Raw genomic sequence first — 24,573 nt, forward strand, 5'->3', positions numbered from 1 at the left:
ACCTCCCAGGGGGTGAACGTAGGGATGGGTCAAATGCAGAGAGTAATTTCACCACACCTAGTGTGTGTGTGACAATCATTGGTACTTTAACACAATTGTTAGATTATAATATGAGCTTGTTAGCTTTTTTGTTAATTTTGCAGGTATGCACAACATCAAACATTTTATTACTTGACAAATGATACCTGTTTGCATGCTTGCTTTTTTAAGCTAATTTTGTACACCTCGGCGTCAAATATTGTTACTTAATAAATTATACATGTTGGCGTGCTAGCTTTTTTTTTTTTTTTAGATACTTTTGTAAGCATACACTTAAGTAATATTTTGGTTCTGGATGCATGGTAAAGTTAGTTTTCGAATATAAAGCTCAGAGTAATTTATTTCAGTACTTGACACAGTTACAGTTAGCATGCTAACATTAATGTGCTAGATCAGGGGTCCCCAAACTACGGCCCGCAGGATGTCCCAAGTTTAAAAAAAATCTATAAATATGTACCGTATTTTTCGGAGTATAAGTCGCACCGGCCGAAAATGCATAATAAAGAAGGAAAAAAACATATAAGTCGCACTGGAGTATAAGTCACATTTTTTGGGGAAATTTATTTGATAAAAGCCAACACCAAGAATAGACATTTGAAAGGTAATTTAAAATAAATGAAGAATAGTGAACAACAGGCTGAATAAGTGTACGTTATATGAGGCATAAATAACCAACTGAGAAGGTGCCTGGTATGTTAACGTAACATATTATGGTAAGAGTCATTCAAATAACTATAACATATAGAACATGCTATACGTTTACCAAACAATCTGTCAATCATAATCGCTAAATCCCATGAAATCTTATACGTCTAGTCTCTTACATGTATTAGATAAATAATATTATTTGATATTTTACGGTAATGTGTTAATAGTTTCACACATAAGTCGCTCCTGAGTATAAGTCGCACCCCCGGCCAAACTATGAAAAAAACTGCGACTTATAGTCTGAAAAATACGGTATATATTTTTTTATTATTAGTTTTTTTTTTAATATGTCCTTTCTAATCCATTTTCTACCGCTTGTTACTCTTGGTGTCTCCTAGCCGCTCAGACAAATCATATTTTCTAAAGATGCTTTTTTCCATCGATAACGTGATATCATCGCGCTCAGAATATATATATATATATATATATATATATATATATATATATATATATATATATATATATATATATATATTATTTTTTTAATTCACCCCCCCCCCCCCCGAGTCAAAAACTTTGGGGACCCCTGTGCTAGATGGTTTAGCCAGTTTACCAAAACCGTGTCATACATTTTGGCCTTTCGTTAATGCTAACTGTAAGCTTGCTATCGTTTTAGCTCATTTTGCTAACATTTTTTGTTAATTGACGTTATCTAGCAAGCGTGCAAACTGTTAGCATTTCAGTTTGGCTTTGGCTCATCAGCATCCACACGAAACCTTTACTGAAATTGCATGTTTTAGTTCTTTAAATTAAAATATGCATTGTAAAGCATTTAAAGGTGAAAAATACCAAACTGGCCCCCGCATTCTTTGATTTGGTACAATATACAATATTGCGGCTACAAAACATTGCATATTTTTTGGAGGGAGATTTTATTTTTAAGGCATATTGTACAATTAGTCGGTCCTAAATTAAGCGTTTGCAATCATTAGGCTAAATAATTTAAAAACATTTTCAATACTACAGTAGTATTGGCCACTAAAGTAGACCAACCCAAACAGAGCGCGCTGTTTAGTTGATGGCCACTGATTGGCTCAGCCTCAAACAGCATTACTATTTTGGATTAAAAGCCTGTAAAGGTGACTAACGGGTGTCATTTCATGTCCAGAGGGCTCTCACAATGTTGGAAAATGTATCTAAAAAGTCATAAGTAGGTGTTTGATGCTTGCTATGAAAATATCAGATTTATAATTCTGGGAATACATTTATCGTGGTCATGGCTGGAACCAATTAAGAGCCATAAACGTGGGATGACTGTATACAAAACATTTTGTGGTTAAGATAGATTGATAGACCAATGACAGATCCATAAGCATAAAAAAATGCTTTGTGTATATTGTAATACTGCAATACAATATGCTGTTGCAGTAATAATACAAAACATCTGATTATCATCTGTTCCAAATACATAACCTGTATTCATCAAGATGATGCATGTTTCAGCAGCAACGTGTCCCCTCTCCCACATCTGCAAATTAAACCAGCATAATATCATAAGGTCATATAATACTTAATAATGCAGCAGAGATCAGCGAATTGTTGTGTATTCATTCATTCACTGGATTTGCCCACAAGGAAATCACATCATCCTGCAGCAATGTTGTGATGGTACTCACCTGCCCCCTACTGGATATTACTTGGTAAATGCAGCAGTCCTGTTCTGACCCATTTTATAAAGCTCGTTATGTTTGCTCAATCAGACAGATAACAGTTTACAACCAAAAGGCACTTACTTTAATATTTCTCAGTAATATTTACATCTGTACAAACTCACGCTTGCCGATAGCATTTTAGACAAAAACGGACTCCACAGTCAAAACTTCCAACTTTACAACCTGTCATTAAATACTAAAAGGAATTGCATACTAAAAAATAATAAAAATGAAAGTCATGCAAAAATTCTGTGTTTTTGTCTTATTGTTGGTGGGAAATGAAAAAGGGGCGCTACTGCGTGGCGTTCTTAAAGTCTGTCCTTGCACGCCTTCATCCAATAATATGGCTGGAACAACCTTTAAATGTGTGCGTTTCCTGTCAAATCTGGCTTCCCATGTATTCTCCCATTGACTTAAGTACTTTCTCATGAGCGCCTATAAGTTTGGAAAAAGTCCTGCGGCCCAAAAAGGTGAAACTTTATATTGCACTGGAACTTTACATGCAGTGCACATCACATTGATTATAAAATAATAAAAGAAACTTCTAGAAAACTATATTCTGCTCGCTTTAATCACAACACTTGAAAACATCAACTGAGATTAGGATAAAAGGACCATAATGCCACTCTGTATTGACTATCAAATATCAAAATTCACATCATGGTCTCAAGAGGACGACCATAGCGGAAGGAGACGCGTGTATATCTGCCGTTTGAACGTCCTGGACATTTACTAGGAGTGCACAAAATATCAATTCACATACGAATCGCATTTTTATTTGTTCCGATTCTAAATCAATTCCTAATTTTCAAAAATCGATGAAATAAAAAATATATATAAATATACATACACACACATATATGTATACACATATGTAGATATGTACATACACGTGTGTGTTTGTGTGTGTATGTGTATGTAATATATATATATATATATATATATATATATATATATATATATATATATATATATATATATATATATATATATATATATATATATATATATACACACGTATATATATATATATATATTAGGGCTGTGAATCTTTGGGTGTCCCACGATTCGATTCAAAATCGATTCTTGGGGTCACGATTCGATTCAGAATCGATTTTTTTTTTCAATTCAACACGATTCTCGATTCAAAAACGATTTATTTTTTATTTTTATTTTTTTTATGAAAACAATACACAACAATACCATAATAATGCAATACAATTTCAAAACAAAACCCGACCCAGCAACATTCAGAATAGCAATAAACAGAGCAATTGAGGACACACAAACATGACACGGAACAATCTAAAAGTAGTGAGACAAAAATGAATATTATCAACAACAGTATCAATATTAGTAACAATTTCAACATAGCAGTGATTAAAAATCCCTCATTGATATTATCATTACAAACATTAAAAAAAAAATTACAAAAAATGAACAATAGTGTCACAGTGACTTACACTTGCATCGCATCTCATAAACTAAATGTCTAATGATAATGTCAATGAGGGATTTTTAATCACTGCTATGTTGAAATTGTAACTAATATTGATACTGTTGTTGATAATATTAATTTTTGTTTCACTACTTTTGGTTTGTTCTGTGTCGTGTTTGTGTCTCTTCTCAATTGCTCCGTTTATTGCAGTTCTGAGTGTTGCTGGGTCAGGTTTGGTTTTGGAATTGGATTGCATTGTTATGGTATTGCTGTGCATTGTTTTGTTGGATTGATTAATAAAAAAATATATTTAAAAAAAATCAAAAACATTTATTAAAAAAATAAATAAATAAATCGATTTTTAAAAAAATGAGAATCGATTCTGAATCGCACAACGTGAGAATCGCGATTCGAATTCGAATCGATTTTTTCCCACACCCCTAATATATATATATATATATATATATATATATATATATATATATATATATATATATATATATATATATATATATATATATATATATATATATATATATATATATATATATATTAGGGCTGCAACAACTAATCGATTAAATCGATTAAAAAAATAGTTGCCGATTAATTTAGTCATCGATTCGTTGGATCTATGCTATGCGCATATGCAGAGGCAAAACATTTTTAAATATTTGTTTAAATTTTTAATTTTTTTTATAAACCTCTACTTATAAACTGCAACATGTACAAACAGCTGAGAAACAATAATCACAATAAGTATGGTGCCAGTATGCTGGTTTTTTTTCAATAAAATACTGGAAAGGATAGAAATGTAGTTTGTCTCTTTTATCCGATTATTAATCAATTAATCGAAGTAATAATCGACAGATTAATCGATTATCAAATTAATCATTAGTTGCAGCCGTAACATATATGTATTCAAATTTGAAGTGTTATCTTTTTCATTGGTTTCACTGACATTCACAAGTATTACTAAAACTGCACTCTCCACAATTTTAACGCAAAAAAGGTGTGAGAGCAAAATCCGCCTTCATTCCACACTTACGCACTTTTGCCTCACTTACATGGGACGGGCGGATGGGAAAATAAGAATAAGAGGAACGTACGTAACTTCGAGCGCGTAAAAAAAACACAGAATAGGGCCCCAAGTGAGGAAGTGCCCCCACCGCAACATAACACCATGAAACACAACAATCCACTGGAACTACAACAAAAGAAGACAAAAGTAATAAAATGATATGAATAAATGTGAATGATTTTAAAGCCACACCACTACACTAAAACCACCAGTGCAATAAGCTAATATGACTCACAATTACTGTGACAAAGGGGCAGAGGGAGATTCTGAGGCTGATTCAGCAGGCAGCGCTGACCCGTCGGACGAAGACCTCTGGCAGATCGCGGCGTAGCTCAGCTTCTTAAGGGGCTGGAGAATCACAAGCCAGCTTGAGTGTCTTCCACATGGCACACCAGTAGCAAACCAGCAGCAAAGAAGGAGCTTTACCTCACTGGGGATCTCCTGGGGGCTGCTGGATGTAGGTTCCGCTGGCTCGCTATTCTTCTGCACACCGAGCGGAGGAAAGTTTGAGACGCCGAGCTCGATGGGGGACGGCTGGCGGGGAGGCGATGAGGTTTTCTACACACACACACACGCGCGCACACACACAATGTCAAAGTTGCACGTCAAGAAACAAATAAGGCGTTCACTCTTACGTGACGCAACGTTTTTGCACCCGAACGTGGGTTCTCTCTTCTCCCCCGGTTTCCATTTAAAGACCTGAAAATGAGAGGAGTTAGTTGTACCTAGTTACATTCTGTTTTGTTACCATAGTAACTAACACCATGTATGGATTGTACACATGTGTTGGAGTATTGTTAAATAGCAACATCGACATAACTAAATAAAATATGCAAAGTGACTTACTTCTCAGTGCAAAGTAAGCTAAAATAACAGTATTTTACGGACTTTAAGGCGCACTTAAAATCCTTTCATTTTCTCAAAACCCGGCAGTGCGCCTGGTGTGCCTAATGCACGGAATAATTCTGGTTTTGCTTACCGACCTCGAAGCTATTTTATTTGGTACATGGTGAAATGATAAGTGTGACCAGTAGATGGGAGTCACACATAAGAGATACATGTAGACTGCGATATGACGGCAGTCGCACACAAGAGATCCGTGTAGACTGCAATATGACTCAAGTAGGAACTGTTTGTATTATTAGGTCCATCAGTGTTAAATATTATAAACTTATCACTTTCCTCCGGCACTGTTCCCCTAGCATTCAAAAAAGCGGTTATTCATCCTCTGCTCAAAAGACCTAACCTCGATCCTGACCTCATGGTAAACTACCGACCGGTCTCCCACCTTCCGTTTATTTCTAAAATTCTCGAAAAAATTGTTGCACAGCAGCTAAATGAACACTTAGTGACTAACAATCTCTGTGAACCTTTTCAATCCGGTTTCAGGGCAAATCACTCTACGGAGACAGCCCTCGCAAAAATGACTAATGATCTATTGCTAACGATGGATTCTGATGCGTCATCTATGTTGCTGCTTCTTGATCTTAGCGCCGCTTTCGATACCGTCGATCATAATATTTTATTAGAGCGTATCAAAACACGTATTGGTATGTCAGACTTAGCCTTGTCTTGGTTTAACTCTTATCTTACTGACAGGATGCAGTGCGTCTCCCATAACAATGTGACCTCGGACTATGTCAAGGTAACGTGCGGAGTTCCCCAGGGTTCAGTTCTTGGCCCTGCACTCTTTAGTATTTACATGCTGCCGCTGGGTGACATCATACGCAAGTACGGTGTTAGCTTTCACTGTTATGCTGATGACACTCAACTCTACATGCCCCTAAAGCTGACCAACACGCCGGACTGTAGTCAGCTGGAGGCGTGTCTTAATGAAATTAAACAATGGATGTCCGCTAACTTTTTGCAACTCAACGCTAAGAAAACGGAAATGCTGATTATCGGTCCTGCTAGACACCAACATCTATTTAATAATACCACCTTAACATTTGACAACCAAACAATTAAACAAGGAGACTCGGTAAAGAATCTGGGTATTATCTTCGACCCAACTCTCTCGTTTGAGTCACACATTAAGAGTGTTACTAAAACGGCCTTCTTTCATCTCCGTAATATCGCTAAAATTCGTTCCATCTTGTCCACTAGCGACGCTGAGATCATTATTCATGCGTTCGTTACGTCTCGTCTCGATTACTGTAACGTATTATTTTCGGGCCTCCCTATGTCTAGCATTAAAAGATTACAGTTGGTACAAAATGCGGCTGCTAGACTTTTGACAAAAACAAGAAAGTTTGATCATATTACGCCTATACTGGCTCACTTGCACTGGCTTCCTGTGCACTTAAGATGCAACTTTAAGGTTTTACTACTTACGTATAAAATATTACACGGTTTAGCTCCAGCCTATCTCGCCGATTGTATTGTACCATATGTCCCGACAAGAAATCTGCGTTCAAAGAACTCCGGCTTATTAGTGATTCCCAGAGCCAAAAAAAAGTCTGCGGGCTATAGAGCGTTTTCTATTCGGGCTCCAGTACTCTGGAATGCCCTCCCGGTAACAGTTAGAGATGCTACCTCAGTAGAAGCATTTAAGTCCCATCTTAAAACTCATTTGTATAATCTAGCCTTTAAATAGACCCCCCCTTTTTTAGACCAGTTGATCTGCCGTTTCTTTTCTTCTCTCCTCTTCTCCCCTGTCCCTTGCGAGGGGGAGTTGCATAGGTCCGGTGGCCATGGATGAAGTGCTGGCTGTCCAGAGTCGGGACCCCGGGTGGACCACTAGCCTGTGCATCGGTTGGGGACATCTCTGCGCTGCTGACCCGTCTCCGCTCGGGATGGTTTCCTGTTGGCCCCGCTGTGGACTGGACTCCCGCTGACGTGTTGGATCCACTGTGGACTGGACTTTCACAATGTTATGTCAGACCCACTCGACATCCGTTGCTTTCGGTCTCCCCTAGAGGGGGGGGGGGTTACCCACATATGCGGTCCTCTCCAAGGTTTCTCATAGTCACTCACCGACGTCCCACTGGGGTGAGTTTTTCCTTGCCCGTATGTGGGCTCTGTACCGAGGATGTCGTTGTGGCTTGTACAGCCCTTTGAGACACTTGTGATTTAGGGCTATATAAATAAACATTGATTGATTGATTGATTGAAGTAAACAACACCAACATTTTACATGTTCCATTGAAAATATAGAGCATTACACACAGCGCTCAAAAATCATCAAAATGTTTTAGTACGACTTTGAAGCCGCACCGCTTGATGGGTTGTACTGTGCTACGAGTATTATTATGGTGTGTGTATAAGGTAAGACATATTATCTGGCGTTTTGTTTCGCAATATTATGCAAAAGCAACTTTTCTTACCTTCTGGTACTTGCTGATCTGTATTTGGGATCTGCATAAGTCCTGAAAAATTGCGCGGGTCCGCCTTTGTAGTCCGTGCCGACACCGTAGTCGATAAGCATCTTTTTTTTCTCCATCTTCTTGTTATGAAATATTCATCCTCCGCTGTTGCCATTTCTAATATAAAGTAGTCTAAAGTTCTTACTTATATCTGCCATGAAAGCGCTAACACATACCGGTGTATTTGAGAGTTCCGGACGGTTTTTCACGGGACACATTTCCGGCATATGATGTGTAGGGATGGGTATCGTTCACATTTGAACCGATACGGTACCAATTCCCGGTACCTGGGAATCGATAACAGTACCAATTATCGGTACTTTTGTGTGAGTTCATAAATTAATTGTTTTCAATAATAATATCTCATTTAAAAATGAGCTGATTATGATAACTGTTGTCCAGTTCTTACATTTCTAAGTCTCATTTGCAAGTATGACATTGAGTTACAATTACAGTCTAAGATGTTAGATGGTGGTAGTGTATAGTTTAAGGTGTGTTTTTTGTTGCGCCCTAAAAAAATGTTAAGATTGTAGGTATTGTACTTACTACGCACCAGCTGTTTGATTGTAACATGCATCTTAGTTGTAGTTTTTTTTTTTACAAATTCGGAGGTGTTGAAACTGCCATGTAAAATCGCTAATGCTAATCAGTAGCATGTTGATAGCAAAGTCAATGTATATTAGCTTCAAGCTTGCGCATTTTCGGAAAAGTGGAGTATTTCTTGAGTTAATTTCTCTGTTGGTATTGAATTTCGCAACATTACTGAGAAGTAGTTTGGCTGAGTCTGCCCTCAGTACTGCTGGGGACAAAGTGTGCAACCCAGCTGCTGACTTGTCTCTACTCAAGATGATCTCCGGCTGACTTGTCTCCACTCAAGATGATCCCCTGCTGAATTGTATCCACTCAAGATGATCCCCTGCTGGCCCCACTATGCACTGGACTCTCACACTATTAACTAGATCAACTGGACGTCCATTGCACCCATCTGTGGTCCCCTCCAAGGTTTCTCATTGTATCCCATTGGGTTGAGTTTTTTTCTTCCCCTGATGTGGGATCTGAGCCGAGGATGTCGTTGTGGCTTGTGCAGCCCTTTGAGACACTTGTGATTTAGGGCTACATAAATAAACCTTGATTGATTGATTGATTTTTGCTTGTAATGAGCAAATGGAACAAGTCAAAATTGTCTTGGTAAGATTTGTTGAGAAAGAAAATTACTAGAGATGTCCGATAATATGGGACTGCCGATAATATCGGCCGATAAATGCTTTAAAATGTAATATCGGAAATTATCGGTATCGGTTTCAAAAAGTAAAATTTATGACTTTTTAAAACACCGTTGTGTACACGGACGTAGGGAGAAGTACAGAGCGCCAATAAACCTTAAAGGCACTGCCTTTGCGTGCCGGCCCAATCACATAATATCTACGGCTTTACACACACACAAGTGAATGCAAGGCATACTTGGTCAACAGCCAAACAGGTCACACTGAGGGTGACCGTATAAACAACTTTAACTCTGTTACAAATATGCGCCACACTGTGAACCCACACCAAACAAGAATGACAAACACATTTCGGGAGAACATCCGCACCGTAACACAACATAACAAATACCCAGAACCCCTTGCAGCACTAACTCTTCTGGGACGCTACAATATACACCCCCCGCTACCCCCTAACCCCCCCCCCCCCCCCCAACCCCGCCCACCAATAATGCACTTTGTGACTTCAATAATAAATATGGCAGTGCCATGTTGGCATTTTTTTCCATAACTTGAGTTGACTTATTTTGGAAAACCTTGTTACATTGTTTAATGCATCCAGCGGGGCATCACAACAAAATTAGGCATAATAATCAATTCCACGACTGTATATATCAGTATCGGTTGATATCGGTATTGGTAATTAAGAGTTGGACAATATCGGAATATCGGCAAAAAAGCCATTATCGGACATCTCTAAAAATGACCAATTAAAACTTATTGTTAGCTATACTTACTACTAGGGATGTCCGATAATATCGGCAGGCCGATAAATGCGTTAAAATGTAATATCGGAATTTATCGGTATCGTTTTTTTAATTATCTGTATCGGTTTTTTTTTTTGGTTTTTTTTATTAAATCAACATAAAAAACACAAGATACACTTACAATTAGTGCACCAACCCAAAAAACCTCCCTCCCCCCATTTCTTTCTGTTATCAATATTCTGGTTCCTACATTATATATCAATATATATCAATACAGTCTGCAAGGGATACAGTCCGTAAGCACACATGATTGTGCGTACTGCTGGTCCACTAATAAAACTAACCTTTAACAGATAATTTTACTCATTTTCATTAATTACAAGTTTTTATGTAACTGTTTTTATATTGTTTTACTTTCTTTTTTATTCAAGAAAATGTTTTTAATTTAGTTATCTTGATTTATTATTATTTTTAAAAAGTACCTTATCTTCACCATACATGGTTGTCCAAATTAGGCATAATAATGTGTTAATTCCACGACTGCATATATCGGTTGATATCGGTATCGGTAATTAAAGAGTTGGACAATATCGGAATATCGGATATCGGCAAAAAGCCATTATCGGACATCCCTACTTACTACTATTGTGAAGTTTTTCAGGGTATGGTGACTTGTTTAGATATTTGGACTAGAAATGAGAAATATATACTTGATGAGATTGTGAGTTTTTCCAGTGAGGTACCAAAACATGGCACCGTTGGATTTTACGTGAGTCAGAATAGGACCGGCGGGATTCGGTCGGTGCCAAAAAAGTACCGGAATCGGTACACATCCCAAGTGATGCGTGTCTTAACCTTCCTACCTTAAAAGCTGTCACCGCAGGCTGCTTATTGTACCTTCTGTTATGATGAGACGCATTTCCTCGAGAGTTCGACCAACCCCGACCCGACCTCGAGAAGGAGGAGCGTTCTTCTGAGGTCTGCTCCGCTGGGTGTAAGGAGTGCTGATTTGTGAGTTGATCCAAACTGGACGTCCTTGCGCCCCTCCTGCTAGAGAGGAACAATGACGAGGAGGTCAGCCATGTTGAGTGTCACAACAGGAAGCAGGACGTCCTTGCTGCCTACCCGTTCCTGCGTGGGACGTGAGGCTTGAAGCGAGGAGCTGCTGGGAACCCATTCAGAGCGTCATTGAGTTCAGGCGGCTGAAGAGACGATCCAAGATGGATGAGAACTGTGAGGAGGAAGTGTTCATATGCAGGCTCACCTCAGCACCATCGGAGTATGCCGAATCGGACCAGGCGGGGTAGGCAAAATCGTACATCTGCTGGTAGGCGGCCGGGGGCAGAAAAGATTGATCGCCCATGATGTTGACCTGGGCCGGGCTGTAGCCGTTGGCGGGCGCACGGGAAGTGAACATTGTGGTTTTGGCCTTCATCCTCACCATGATGGGTTTCCCCTGAAACACCTGCACCTCCTCTCGCAGGTACTTGAAAGCCTGAGGACGCAAAACGCAGCGTTTTCCGACCGGACGACGGGATGCGAACATCACACATGTATAAATTACCTGGTGGGCGTCGGCCTCCGACCTAAAGGTGACGAACCAGTTGTCGCTGCTGACAAACTCACAGCTGAGGAACTTGGGCAGGTTTTCGTCACGGAAGAGTGCTTCTACTTCCTGCAGAACAAGTAACAGATTACTTTCAGGGCATGCCTGGTGCGAGAGGAGAGGATAACTATGGAGGCTGGGGCGTGTCTTTCCTCGCGGGATGTGGTGCTGGGGATCTCGCGCAGGATGAGGACGTACTGACTTTGACTCGGTCGCACTTTCAGTCCGCAAGGCGCCATCTGAACATGCGGCAGCGCTGAGGAGTGAAGAGATGTTAGCCATAGCATGAAAGTAGGGATGAGCGATACAGCCTGAAATCTATATTGCCATATACAGTACAGGTCAAAAGTTTGGACACACCTTCTCATTCAATGTTTTTTGGTTTTTTTTCACAACTATTTACATTGTAGATTGTCACTGAAGGCATCAAAATTATGAATGAACACATGTGGAGTTATGTACTTAACAAAAAAAGGTGAAATAACTGAAAACATGTATATTCTAGTTTCTTCAAAATAGCCACCCTTTGAACACTCTTGGCATTCTCTCGATGAGCTTCAAGAGGTAGTCACCTGAAATAGTTTTCACTTTACAGGTGTCATAGTTTTGAAGCCTTCAGTGACAATCTACAATGTAAATAGTTATGAAAACAAAGAAAACCCATTGAAATGAGAAGGTGCGTCCAAACTTGTGGCCTGTACTGTATATTCCAGCCTCCTGCAATAACCATATATATCAGGGGTGTCAAAAAAAATCTATTTTCAAATTAATTGCGATTCTTATTTGAAACAATTCTTTCTCGATTATAAAAACAATCGAATCTAAAAAGAAGATTTTTTCTTTTAATGTGTCCTGTCAAGCTACTCAGGCAAATCATATTGTTGATTTAGATCAGAGTGTCCAAAGTTTTTGACAAGGGGGTCGCATTGGGCAAAAAAAAATGTGGCCGGGGGCCAAAAGCTGACTGCATGTAAAGTAACTGTGTGTGTGTGTGTGTGTGTGTGTACATATTATATCAATATGATGGATATCCATCCATCCATCCATTTTCTACCGCTTGTCCCTTTCGGGCGATATATAATTAATAATATCCAATTATATTAATTATATAAGAGTATGTGAAAGTTTGACTCCTACCTTGTTTACTTCCATGACGACCTTCTTAAAGTTTTGTAATCTATTCTGTCTGTCTAATCTATTCTATTCTATAATCAATCAAAGATGGATAAGTGTAGAGAGAGTGTTTTACATTTTCCCCATCATGCACTCTAATCAATGGATTTAAATGGGTGTAATTTTATTGGTGTTTGGGCGTTTTTCATAATATCTACAATGTTTAGTGAGCAGGTTGTGTTATGGGTGACCATGTGTGTTGACTTTTATGCCTACTCTGTGGCCTAGTGGTTAGAGTGTCCGCCCTGAGATTGGTAGGTTGTGATTTCAAACCCTGGCCGAGTCATACCAAATACTATAAAAAATGGGACCCATTACCTCCCTGCTTGGCACTCAGCATCAAGGGTTGGAATTGGGGTTTAAAACACCAAAAATCCTGCCCACTGCTCCCCTCACCTCCCAGGTGGAGAACAAGGGGATGGGTCAAATGCAGAGGACAAATTTCACCACACTTAGTGTGTGACTATCATTGGTACTTTAACTTTACTTTAATTGCATTTGGGTTTTTTTGCACCATGACTAGAGAATGTTGTTTAGATTGTGTTGTATAAGTAAATGCTGTTCTATAAATCAAAGTACCTTCAAGAGTCATTGACCTGATTTACTCACATTGTCCACTAAATGGCAGCAATTATGTATCTTTCAGAGACTTACTGGTATTTAAGATTATTTTAAAAGCACTCCGCGGTGCAATGCTTTGTTGAACTCATGACAGTCTCACCGGCCAAATTGAAAAATTTCGATACCCCTGATGTAGATGATCATCAACAATATAATATGTAATATATATGTAAACAATATCTGCTGTACAGATTTACTTTTGAAAAGAGAAGTATTGGATACTACTTTTGTTGCCTTATTAAATGTTTGGGTTAAAAAGTTAATTTTATCAGAGCAGTTTATTTTATGGAGGAATGGATGGATGGATGTAGTTACCGTATTTTTCGGACTATAAGTCGCAGTTTTTTTCATAGTTTGGCCTGGGGTGCTACTTATACTCAGGAGCGACTTATGTGTGAAATTATTAACACATTACCGTAAAATATCAAATAATATTATTGAGCTCATTCACGTAAGAGACTAGACGTATAAGATTTCATGGGATTTAGCGATTAGGAGTGACAGATTGTTTGGTAAACGTATAGCATGTTCTATATGTTATAGTTATTTGAATGACTCTTACCATAATATGTTACGTTAACATACCAGGCACGTTCTCAGTTGGTTATTTATGCCTCATATAACGTACACTTATTCAGCCTGTTGTTCACTATTCTTTATTTATTTTAAAGTGCCTTTCAAATGTCTATTCTTGGTGTTGGGTTTTATCAAATTAATTTCCCCAAAAAATGCGACTTATACTCCAGTGCGACTTATATATGTTTTTTTCCTTCTTTATTATGCATTTTCGGACGGTGCGACTTATACTCCGGAGCGACTTATAGTCCGAAAAATACGGTATATATATATATTTTTTTGTTGTTGTTGTTTGTTAATCAACTTTTTTTAAAGACGTTTTAAGGCCATCTATAGATAAACTTCAGATCTATAGATCAACTTCAGATCATGAAGTTGTTATATTTTGCAATGTTTTATGCCATTTTTTCCAAAAGAACACGTTTTTTTCACAGAAAAAAACTAAATCTGCATAATTAAGTAGTAATCGGAGCCTTAAATAAGTAAAAAAAGTTATAACAATTATTTTTATTACTTATATATGTTTTTTTTCCTTCTTTATTATGCATTTTCGGCAGGTGCAACTTATACTCCGGTGCGACTTATACTCCGAAAAATACGGTAATCATAAAACTGGCACCCAATGTTATTATTTTGAATCGGTGCACAAAAGTTCACAGGCCTACTATATATTATTTGGTATGTAAATGATAAACAAAACGGGTTACAAAGGCCCCTAACTTGGCTGCTGACATATTGCATAATTTCCAGTAGTATTATTTTCTCACAACGGTTATTAATCTCCGTGCTAATTTACTGTTTATATCTGCTTACTTTCTGTTGTAACATGTTCCCAGCTACACTGTAGCTAATATGCACATTTTCTTCTGTTTGGATACTTTACATCAGTTTTGGCCGATACTAAAAATGTGGGTATTGATCCAATACCAAGTAGTTACAGGGGCAGTATTGGTTATACCAATGTTCATACTGATACTTCACATTTTCACAATCATTGAATGATTCCATTTTTGATCACAATTATAATCAGACAAAAACACAGGATGGAGATGTAACAATAGCGTACCCAGATGTAAAACATATTTTGCACAATCAGCCTTTTCATATAAAGCGATAAAGGAATGGAACGACCTCACAACAAACTTGAAAAGTCTAACAGATTAGTCTTCATTCACAATTGAAGTTAAAAAAGTGGCTTTGGAGCAATCAGCTCTGTGCTCTTTTTCATTTCTTTATGTCCTTTGAGTTCTTTGATACTTTCTTCTTGTTTTCATGTGTGGGTTATTTACCGTACATGTTCTGGACGTTTTCTTTCTGTACTGCACTGCATAATTTCCCCGATGTGGGTTAAATAAAGTCCATCCATCCTGTCATAGCCTGTTTAGCTATCCCTCTTCCCACACTTATAAGAAACATTTTAGAAAGCTAAATTGTGTTTGTTGGCTTGTTGCCATCAAATTTGCAGACACAGCTAGGATGTGTCATCAACATGAATGATCATTATTAAAAACTATTAGAATTGATATCATTTTTGTGATCTGTATCGTGCAACCCAACATGATATCAGATAGAAAAATACTGACTTTTGACAACATCCGTGATAAGCTGAAGGTCCGCACTTATGTGCTTGACGGCGTCCAGGCCGGCCAAGGTTGCTATGGAGACGTACTGGTCGTCATCCATCTGAGACTGAAGGTACAAGTCTTTGGCCAGGTGCTCCCTGGCAAAAAAAACACAGCTAATTAACGACCATGCAACAACAAAAGAGCATTTTGACCAATCATTGTCCACTTTATGTGCTGTTGGACGGTACCTGCTGAGACAGAACTCCAACACAGACCTCAGCTGTTCCATCAGAGCATCTACAATGATACAAAGACACCATGAGCTCAGGCAGAAAACTGGACGTGCAAAGACGACGGCAGGGACCTGTGTCGGGCTCTGGTTGGATGTGGTTCTCCGCCACTACGGGACACGCGTCAATCTGAGCCAGGCTGGTGTCGCCTACTGAGAGACCGCACAGAATGAGAGAAATAACAGCACACTCCTCGTCATGAACAGTAAGAGGAAGTGGTGCTCACCTTGAAGTAACGTCTGCTGGGGAGGGAGGAGCATCCATGGCTCCGGAGCCTGCAGGAACTTGTAGTCGCATCCGGTCCACACCTCAGCATCCGGGTTCAGGGTCTGCACAGAAACAGGTGGCTGAGGTCTCTCTACTGTAATTAGCAACTACGGCGTGTGGAGGGAACGCTTACAGCTGGAGAGTTCCCTGTGTGCCACGCCCACTCACACGGCACCGGAGGAATCATGGCGCCGTATGGGAACGCTCCCAACAGAACCTCTGCACCCATCCCTCCCTGGCTTGGCGGCGCCCCTTTGGCCCATCCTTCGCATTCGCCCTCCACAGCGGGCCTGATCCAGGACTCGGGATCCAGGTGGCACCCGGAGGGGTCGGAGTCCTCTCCCAGCAGGTCCGACACCATCTCCCTCATCCCACCTTCGCACTCGCCTTCCTCGGCGGGCGCCGGTACCTCCTGACCCAGGAAGGGAATTTCATAGGAGGGGGTGGAGGCATAAATGTCCAGCTGGTGCGGCTCCACTAGGAAGCCGCGGCCTCGCTGCTGGGTGGAAACCTCATCCAGAACACCTGTTCCGTTTGAACATGCACAGGTGTCCACTTGGACGATATCAGTGTCAGAAGTCATCATGTCCTCTCCATCACACAAAGGTCCATTTGCAAGTTCTTCTTGAGGACTCTCTTGCTGTGGACCTTCTACCTTCATGCCGGTCTCCTCCACGGATGTGGAAAACATGCTCGGGCATTCACAAGGGCTTGATTGTTCCGACCCATGACGTGGTCCAGAACTCTCTGAGGTGACCTGGACTTGAACAGGTGAACTGATTGGTACACTCACATCTTCATCAGGTTCTTCAGATGTGGACACGGGACCCCAGGGGGACGTGGTCAGAGCGCTGTGGTGGGACGAAGCAGTTAGTTCAAGAGGCGGTGTGGAGACGGTCCAGAGAGAGGATACTTCAGCGAGAACCGAGCTGCTGTGGACGACATCATCTTGCCCACTTGGACTTGCACTGAAAACTCCACCTTGCAGTGATGAGAGGTCATCCTCGTTGTGCTGCTCTGGGATGTCACTGGAATGGACTTCTTTGGGACTTTCACTGGTTGGTTTTGAACGTTGGACAGAGTCCACTAGGCTCTCCTGGAAAGTGACAGGTTCTTCTTTTAAGGTTTGAACCTTTGAAGGGTCCGAAAGCTTCACCGTTGACGGATCACCTTCAGAGGTCTTACTTGGTGGGGGTGGGTCACTAACATGAGCGTCCGGGAGCTTTCCAGAACCGCCGCTGAGGCGTAGTGGGTCAGATACAAGAGGGATAGGTGAGGAGGTCCGGGAAGCAGACGTTCGAGGGCAACTGGGGTCTTCAAGAGGCGGTGTGGAGACGGTCCAGAGAGAGGATACTTCAGCGAGAGCCGAGCTGCTGTGGACGACATCATCTTGCCCACTTGGACTTGCACTGAAAACTCCACCTTGCAGTGATGAGAGGTCCTCCACGTTGTGCTGCTCTGGGATGTCACTGGAATGGACTTCTTTGGGACTTTCACTGGTTGGTTCTGAACGTTGGACAGAGTCCACTAGGCTCTCCTGGAAAGTGACAGGTTCTTCTTTTAAGGTTTGAACCTTTGAAGGGTCCGAAAGCTTCATCGTTGACGGATCACCTTCAGAGGTCTTACTTGGTGGTGGTGGGTCACTAACATGAGCATCCGGGAGCTTTCCAGAACCGCCGCTGAGGCATAGTGGGTCAGATACAAGAGGGATAGGTGAGGAGGTCCGTGAAGCAGACATTCGAGGTCGACTGGGGTCTTCATGGTCCAGGTCATCAATTGAGCAGATGCTGTAGAACCCCTGGGTCCTCGTTTGAAAGTCCTGACCCAGTGTTGTAGTGACAATACAGCTTTCCTCGCCATCCTCGGTTCTGAGGGATACCTGTTGAGCCGAGTTCGGGACCCCAGTGTCAGCGTCGACTGGAGCGGACCAAAATCCTTCAGGCTTAGGGAGCTTCTGGCCCTCGTGGTTCTGAGTGAACCACAATGCTCGGAGTGTGGCGTTCTGCACAATGTTCTGTTTGGCCGGACTCTGGCTGAGCACCTCCATATAGGGAGCCGGGTCACAGCTGTGCGCGGGGGAGTGGGTCAGGCCTGCTTCAGATCCCGGGTCCGCTTGTACGCTTGTGCCGGCCGAGATAAGAATAGCCACATCCTCCTCGTGAGAGACCGCTGCTCGGTGGTTCTTCTCGCGAACAATCACACGCGCTTTTCTGTCAAGTTCTGGATGACCTTGGTCGTAGTCGGGGGGGTTCCGCTGGGCCGACTCGGATTCTTCCTCCTCCAGGCACACATGCTGAGCCATGGCCACAGCCTGTTGCCTCACTTGCTCCAAGGACTCGTGGAGGCCGTCCTGGGTGGGGGGGTGCAGCAGGCTGCTGGTCTCGGTGGTCTGGCCCGGCCCGGCCTCCTTGCTAAAGCAGCAGCCCATCTTCTTCAGAGAAAGTACACACAAGAGGACGCAAGATGAGCAGGTCCTCACGTGGGCTCGCTTGCACGCAGAAAGAAAAAGAGCCTCTACTCCCCACCCGGCCTAATTCCTCCCCTACGGTCTCCCCTCCCTTAGACCCTCACCCAGAATAGCACATGTGAAGGGGTTCACATGTCCCTGTCACTCAACACTCCACTACGTGTGTGTGTGTGCCCCCGCAGGCCTATACAGTGAGCCGGGTCAGCACATGGTCCAGTGGCCCCCAATCACAGTGCAGGACAACAGCAGAGACCCCTCCCACCACGTCCCACCATTCAACTCTCATCCCTCCCCCGCTGGCACCTTTCTCTTTCATTTACCCAACTTTAGCCCCTCCCACTCGGCACAAAGCTTTCCCTACAGTACATATATGACTATTATTCTATGCGCTTTATGCTCGTTGCTGTGGGAAGTGGGTTCCAATCTGAAGTCATGTGACTATGGGGACCACAGTCACCATGGAGACTGGACAGGAAGCAGTCAACATGATAACAACACATAAACTAAATAAATGCAAACACAGTACTTCCAACACCTTTGTTTTGTTAAAATAATCAAATTGCTCTGAAAAAGTGACTTTTATTAGAATGAGCGTCAAAATGATCATGTAATTATGTTCATGTTAAATCAAACCCACACACAATAGCGAATGCAGGGGTGTCCAAACTTCTTACACTGAGGGGCACACACTGCGGAGGCCATTTTGATATTTTTCATTTTCAAAAAAATGTTTTAACCTTCAGGGCTCCCTCTAGTTTGGTGCCGGGGACCCGGAAGGGTCTCAGTCATAAAAGTGTTAAAAACAAGTCTGTTTTTTTCTTTTTTTTTTTTTTCAACGCCTAAATCTGTAGATCAACTTCAGGTCTGTTGGTATAAAGTTTAACATTTTAAAAAATGTTTTATGCTCTATTTGTTAAAGAAAATCAAATTTTTTTTATCGCACAAACACAAAACATGCAACATTTCCCCCCCCAAAAAAATTTCATAGTGGAATATTTTGATGTGAAGTAATTGGAGCCTGAAATGGGTCAATAATTCATAACAACCTTGATTTTAATTCATTATATTTTTTGAACAATGACAGTTTGAAAAAAAATATCTCACTAAAATCATTAGAGATCCCAAAGGGGTTAATTCTTAATATTGTTAAAAATTAAGCATATTTGTTATTTTATATTACTTTCAACGCTTCAATCTCTACGTAAACTTCAGATCTATCCATTGATTATACATTTTTGTTATTCTTTTAATGTTTGTTTGTTTGATGTTATTTTATATTACTTTCAACGCTTCAATCTCTACGTAAACTTCAGATCTATCCATTGATCATACATTTGTGTTATTTTTTTAATGTTTGTTTGTTTGATGCTCTTTTTGTCAAAGAAAACTTTGTTTTTTATGGCCAACACACAAAATATGCAATATTTTCTCCAAAATATATTTCAAAGTGGAAAATTTCAAATGAGTCAACTGGCACCTTCAATAGGTCAAATATTCATAACATTGATTTTAATTCATTATTATTTGGTGAGCAATGACAGGTTCAAAGTAAAAAAAAACAACCTGCATGGTGGCTTTGTGTTATTAGAGTCAACAATTAAACGTTTTATCGTTACATTTCACCTGTTTGCTCTTTTCTTCCACTTTTTTATTTTTTTATAGGGCTGCAACTAACGATTAATTTGATAATCGATTAAACTGTCGATTATTACTTCGATTAATCGATTAATAATCGGATAAAAGAGACAAACTACATTTCTATCCTATCCAGTATTTTATTGAAAAAAAAAAACAGCATACTGGCACCATACTTATTTTGATTATTGTTTCTCAGCTGTTTGTACATGTTGCAGTTTATAAATAAAGGTTTATAAAAAAATTAAAATATATATATATATTTTTAAATTGCCTCTGTGCATGCGCATAGCATAGATCCAACGAATCGATGACTAAATTAATCGCCAACTATTTTTATAATCGATTTTAAATCAATTAGTTGTTGCAGCCCTATTTTTTTATAATAGTATTTTTAGAATGTAATGTGCCGCGGGTCGTTAAAAAGTAGCTGGGGGCCGCAAATGGCCCTTGGAGCGTATTTTGGACACCTCTGAGCTAAATCTCGCGATATCACTGATTTTCTCATACAGTGTAAAATTCAGGCTAGTATCGGTGATACTGATCTGATACATTGTACAAATGTACCTAATGTGTCTGATAAAATGTAACAAAGAGTTTATTTCAAGTGTTTCTGATTTTGGGAAATCATCATAATATATGTAGAATATATTTATGTTATTCACATGTGAATAATGCTGTATAGTATTTATTGTCTATTGTGAGCAAACTGTGGTGCTGAATTTCCCCCAGGGATCAATAAAGTACTTTCTATTCTATTCTATCTTCGATATAATGGCAGGGCGAAACAAATAATGGCGTCGTTCTGCATTGAATGTGTTACCTGATTTATAATCAACTCTGTATAGAGCAGTGGTTCTTAACCTTGTTGGAGGTACCGAACCCCACCAGTTTCATATGCGCATTCACCGAACCCTTCTTTAGTGAAAAATAAAATGTTATTTTTTTTCAAATTCAAGACAAAATTATATGTTTTTGGTAACACTTTAGTATGGGGAACATATTCTAAGTAACAAAGACTTAATTTAGAGTTATTTGGACACTAGGGGAACATATTCTAAGTAATAAAGACTTAATTTAGAGTTATTTGTTAGGGTCAGGGTTAGAGGGTTAGGGTTATAATAAGGCCATGCCGAATAAGGCATTAATAAGTACTTAATAATGACTAGTTAAGAGCCAATATGTTACCTAATGCATGTTAATAAGCAACTAATTAATGGTGAATATGTTCCCCATACTAAAGTGTTACCATGTTTTTTTACTGGTGCATAAAATGAACCGGGCATGAACATCACATCTCTCGTTTATGTTTTACTTGGTAAACACTTGAACGCAACATTTTTACCATTGATGTACTTAATAGACATTTGAACGCAACAATCTCGTTAATGTTTTACTTGGTAAACACTTGAACACAACATTCTTACTTTTAATGTACTTAGTAGACATTTGAATGCAACACTATTATTTTACTTGGTAAACACTTCAACACACCATCCTTACTATTGATGTACTTAATAGACATTTGAACGCAACACTCCCACTATTATTTTACATGGTAAACACTTGAACACAACATTCTTACTATTGATGTACTTAATAGACATTTGAACGCAACACTCCTGTTTATGTTTTACTTGGTAAACACTTGAACGCAACATTCTTACTATTGATGTACTTAATAGACATTTGAACGCAACAATCTCGTTAATGTTTTACTTGGTAAACACTTGAACGCAACATTCTTACTATTGATCTACTTAGTAGACATTTGAATGCAACACTCTCGTTTATGTTTTACTTGGTAAACTTTAGAACACAACATTCTTACTTTTAATGTACTTAGTAGACATTTGAATGCAACACTATTATTTTACTTGGTAAACACACCATCCTTACTAATGATGTACTTAGTAGACATTTGAACGCAACACTCCCACTATTATTTTACTTGGTAAACACTTGAACACAACATTCTTACTATTGATGTACTTAGTAGACATTTGAACGCAACACTCCTGTTTATGTTTTACTTGGTAAACACTTGAACACACCATCCTTACTCTTGATGTACTTGATAGACATTTGAACGCAACACTCCCACTATTATTTTACTTGGTAAACACTTGAACACAACATTCTTACTATTGATGTACTTAGTAGACATTTGAACGCAACACTCTCGTTTATGTTTTACTTGGTAAACATTTGAACGCAACATTTTTACTATTGATGTACTTAACAGACATTTGAACGCAACAATCTCGTTAATGTTTTCCTTAGTAAACACATGAACACAACATTCTTACTTTTAATGTACTTAGTAGACATTTGAATGCAACACTATTATTTCACTTGGTAAACCCTTGAACACACCATCCTTACTATTGATGTACTTAATAGACATTTGAACGCAACACTCCCACTATTATTTTACATGGTAAACACTTGAACGCAACATTCTTCCTATTGATGTACCTAATAGACATTTGAACGCAACACTCCCACTATTATTTTACTTGGTAAACACTTGAACACAACATTCTTACTATTGATGTACTTAGTAGACATTTGAACGCAACACTCTCGTTTATGTTTTACTTGGTAAACACTTGAACGCAACATTTTTACTATTGATGTACTTAATAGACATTTGAACGCAACACTCCCACTATTATTTTACTTGGTAAACACTTGAACACAACATTCTTACTATTGATGTACTTAATAGACATTTGAACGCAACACTCTCGTTTATGTTTTACTTGGTAAACACTTGAACACACCATCCTTACTATTGATGTACTTAATAGACATTGGAACGCAACACTCCCACTATTATTTTACTTGGTAAACACTTGAACACAACATTCTTACTATTGATGTACTTAATAGACATTTGAACGCAACACTCTCGTTTATGTTTTACTTGGTAAACACTTGAACACACCATCCTTACTATTGATGTACTTAATAGACATTGGAACGCAACACTCCCACTATTATTTTACTTGGTAAACACTTTTGAACACAACATTCTTACTATTGATGTACTTAGTAGACATTTGAACGCAACACTCTCGTTTATGTTTTACTTGGTAAACACTTGAACGCAACATTCTTACTTTTAATGTACTTAGTAGACATTTGAATGCAACAATCTCGTTAATGTTTTAATGTTCAAACAACAAAACCAACACAGTGCATAAACTCACAACAAATTACACACCTGCAAACCAGTCAGCTGTTGCTGTATCCGTAATACGCCGATAAGGAGAAGTTTGTATTTACACGATGAGTCGGGTGTGTTTTGACCTCCGCCGAACCCCTGAGGCCGACTCACCGAACCCCTAGGGTTCGATTGAACCCAGGTTAAGAACCACTGGTATAGAGTCACAAATACAAGGGTACATACACTTGCTGCTTTGTAATACTGTATGACTCAATTTAATTGCCAGTCATTTTCTGAAATGAACAAATAAATGACTGAGCATAGAACAGTGCCACTGCACATGCGCAGTATGTACTGCAAGAAAAAGTCGTTTCCACCAATCGCTTTAAAATTTCGACAAGATCTCATTAATTTAGTTACTTTACACTGTGTTCCTGCTAATTATATCGGTTATCACTAATAACTAAAGTATCAATATTTTGATTTGAGAATCGATATTACAATTCATGGATCTGGTATCGGCGGCGCCGATTTTCGGCATCGATCCGCCCATCACGAGCAAAAGCTGGTTAGCATCGTCAGTTGCCTGCTGTATCAGCGACACTTGTTAAGAAGACAAAAGATAAGCCCTTTAAAAAATGACTTTGAAGGTGCTAACTTACAGAATTTGGGGGGAAAAAAAACAGTCAGGTGTCAGTGTCTTTGATCGATGTAGCCTAGCTTGCTAGTTAGCCGCCAGCTAACGTTAGCGGCGACATGCCTCGAATGAAACCAGATAAAATATGTACCATTTCTCTGCCGTTATGTGAAATTTGTCATTTTTTTGGCGCATATGTGTGTCAGAAACTCACTTGTGAAACTCTTCCAAGTGACGAGGCGGCTGCGCGGTTTCCCGTGGGTTAATTGTTGTCATTTCGTTGCGCATGTGCAGTTGACTGACGCCGCCATTGAG

The 24,573-nt window shown here is 39.6% G+C and overlaps 1 protein-coding gene across 5 annotated transcripts; it reads right to left on the bottom strand.

Annotated features, from left to right (window-relative positions):
* Positions 1-1,324: 1,324 nt before the first annotated feature.
* On the bottom strand, positions 1,325-24,562 carry LOC133629757 (uncharacterized). 5 transcript variants are annotated; one of them, XM_062020725.1, is made up of 15 exons: positions 24,473-24,562; positions 16,481-18,778; positions 16,307-16,409; positions 16,155-16,232; positions 16,039-16,087; positions 15,809-15,945; positions 12,005-12,111; positions 11,814-11,921; positions 11,514-11,744; positions 11,375-11,451; positions 11,147-11,299; positions 5,551-5,614; positions 5,342-5,473; positions 5,151-5,263; positions 1,325-2,215 (listed from the first exon to the last, which is right to left on the bottom strand). In XM_062020725.1, the coding sequence occupies exons 2-14, from the start codon at positions 18,773-18,775 to the stop codon at positions 5,153-5,155; spliced, it is 3,645 nt and encodes a 1,214-aa protein (XP_061876709.1). In that variant the 5' UTR covers positions 18,776-18,778; positions 24,473-24,562; the 3' UTR covers positions 1,325-2,215; positions 5,151-5,152. The 5 variants fall into 5 exon arrangements, with proteins under 5 accessions (XP_061876709.1, XP_061876712.1, XP_061876711.1 ...); XM_062020728.1 differs by lacking the exon at positions 1,325-2,215 and having other exon boundaries at positions 4,381-5,263; positions 16,155-16,229; XM_062020727.1 differs by lacking the exon at positions 1,325-2,215 and having other exon boundaries at positions 4,381-5,263; positions 11,147-11,296.
* Between the last annotated feature and the right edge of the window lie 11 nt (positions 24,563-24,573).

This window comes from Entelurus aequoreus, linkage group LG15, assembly GCF_033978785.1.
Source record: "Entelurus aequoreus isolate RoL-2023_Sb linkage group LG15, RoL_Eaeq_v1.1, whole genome shotgun sequence".
NCBI lineage: Eukaryota > Metazoa > Chordata > Actinopteri > Syngnathiformes > Syngnathidae > Entelurus > Entelurus aequoreus.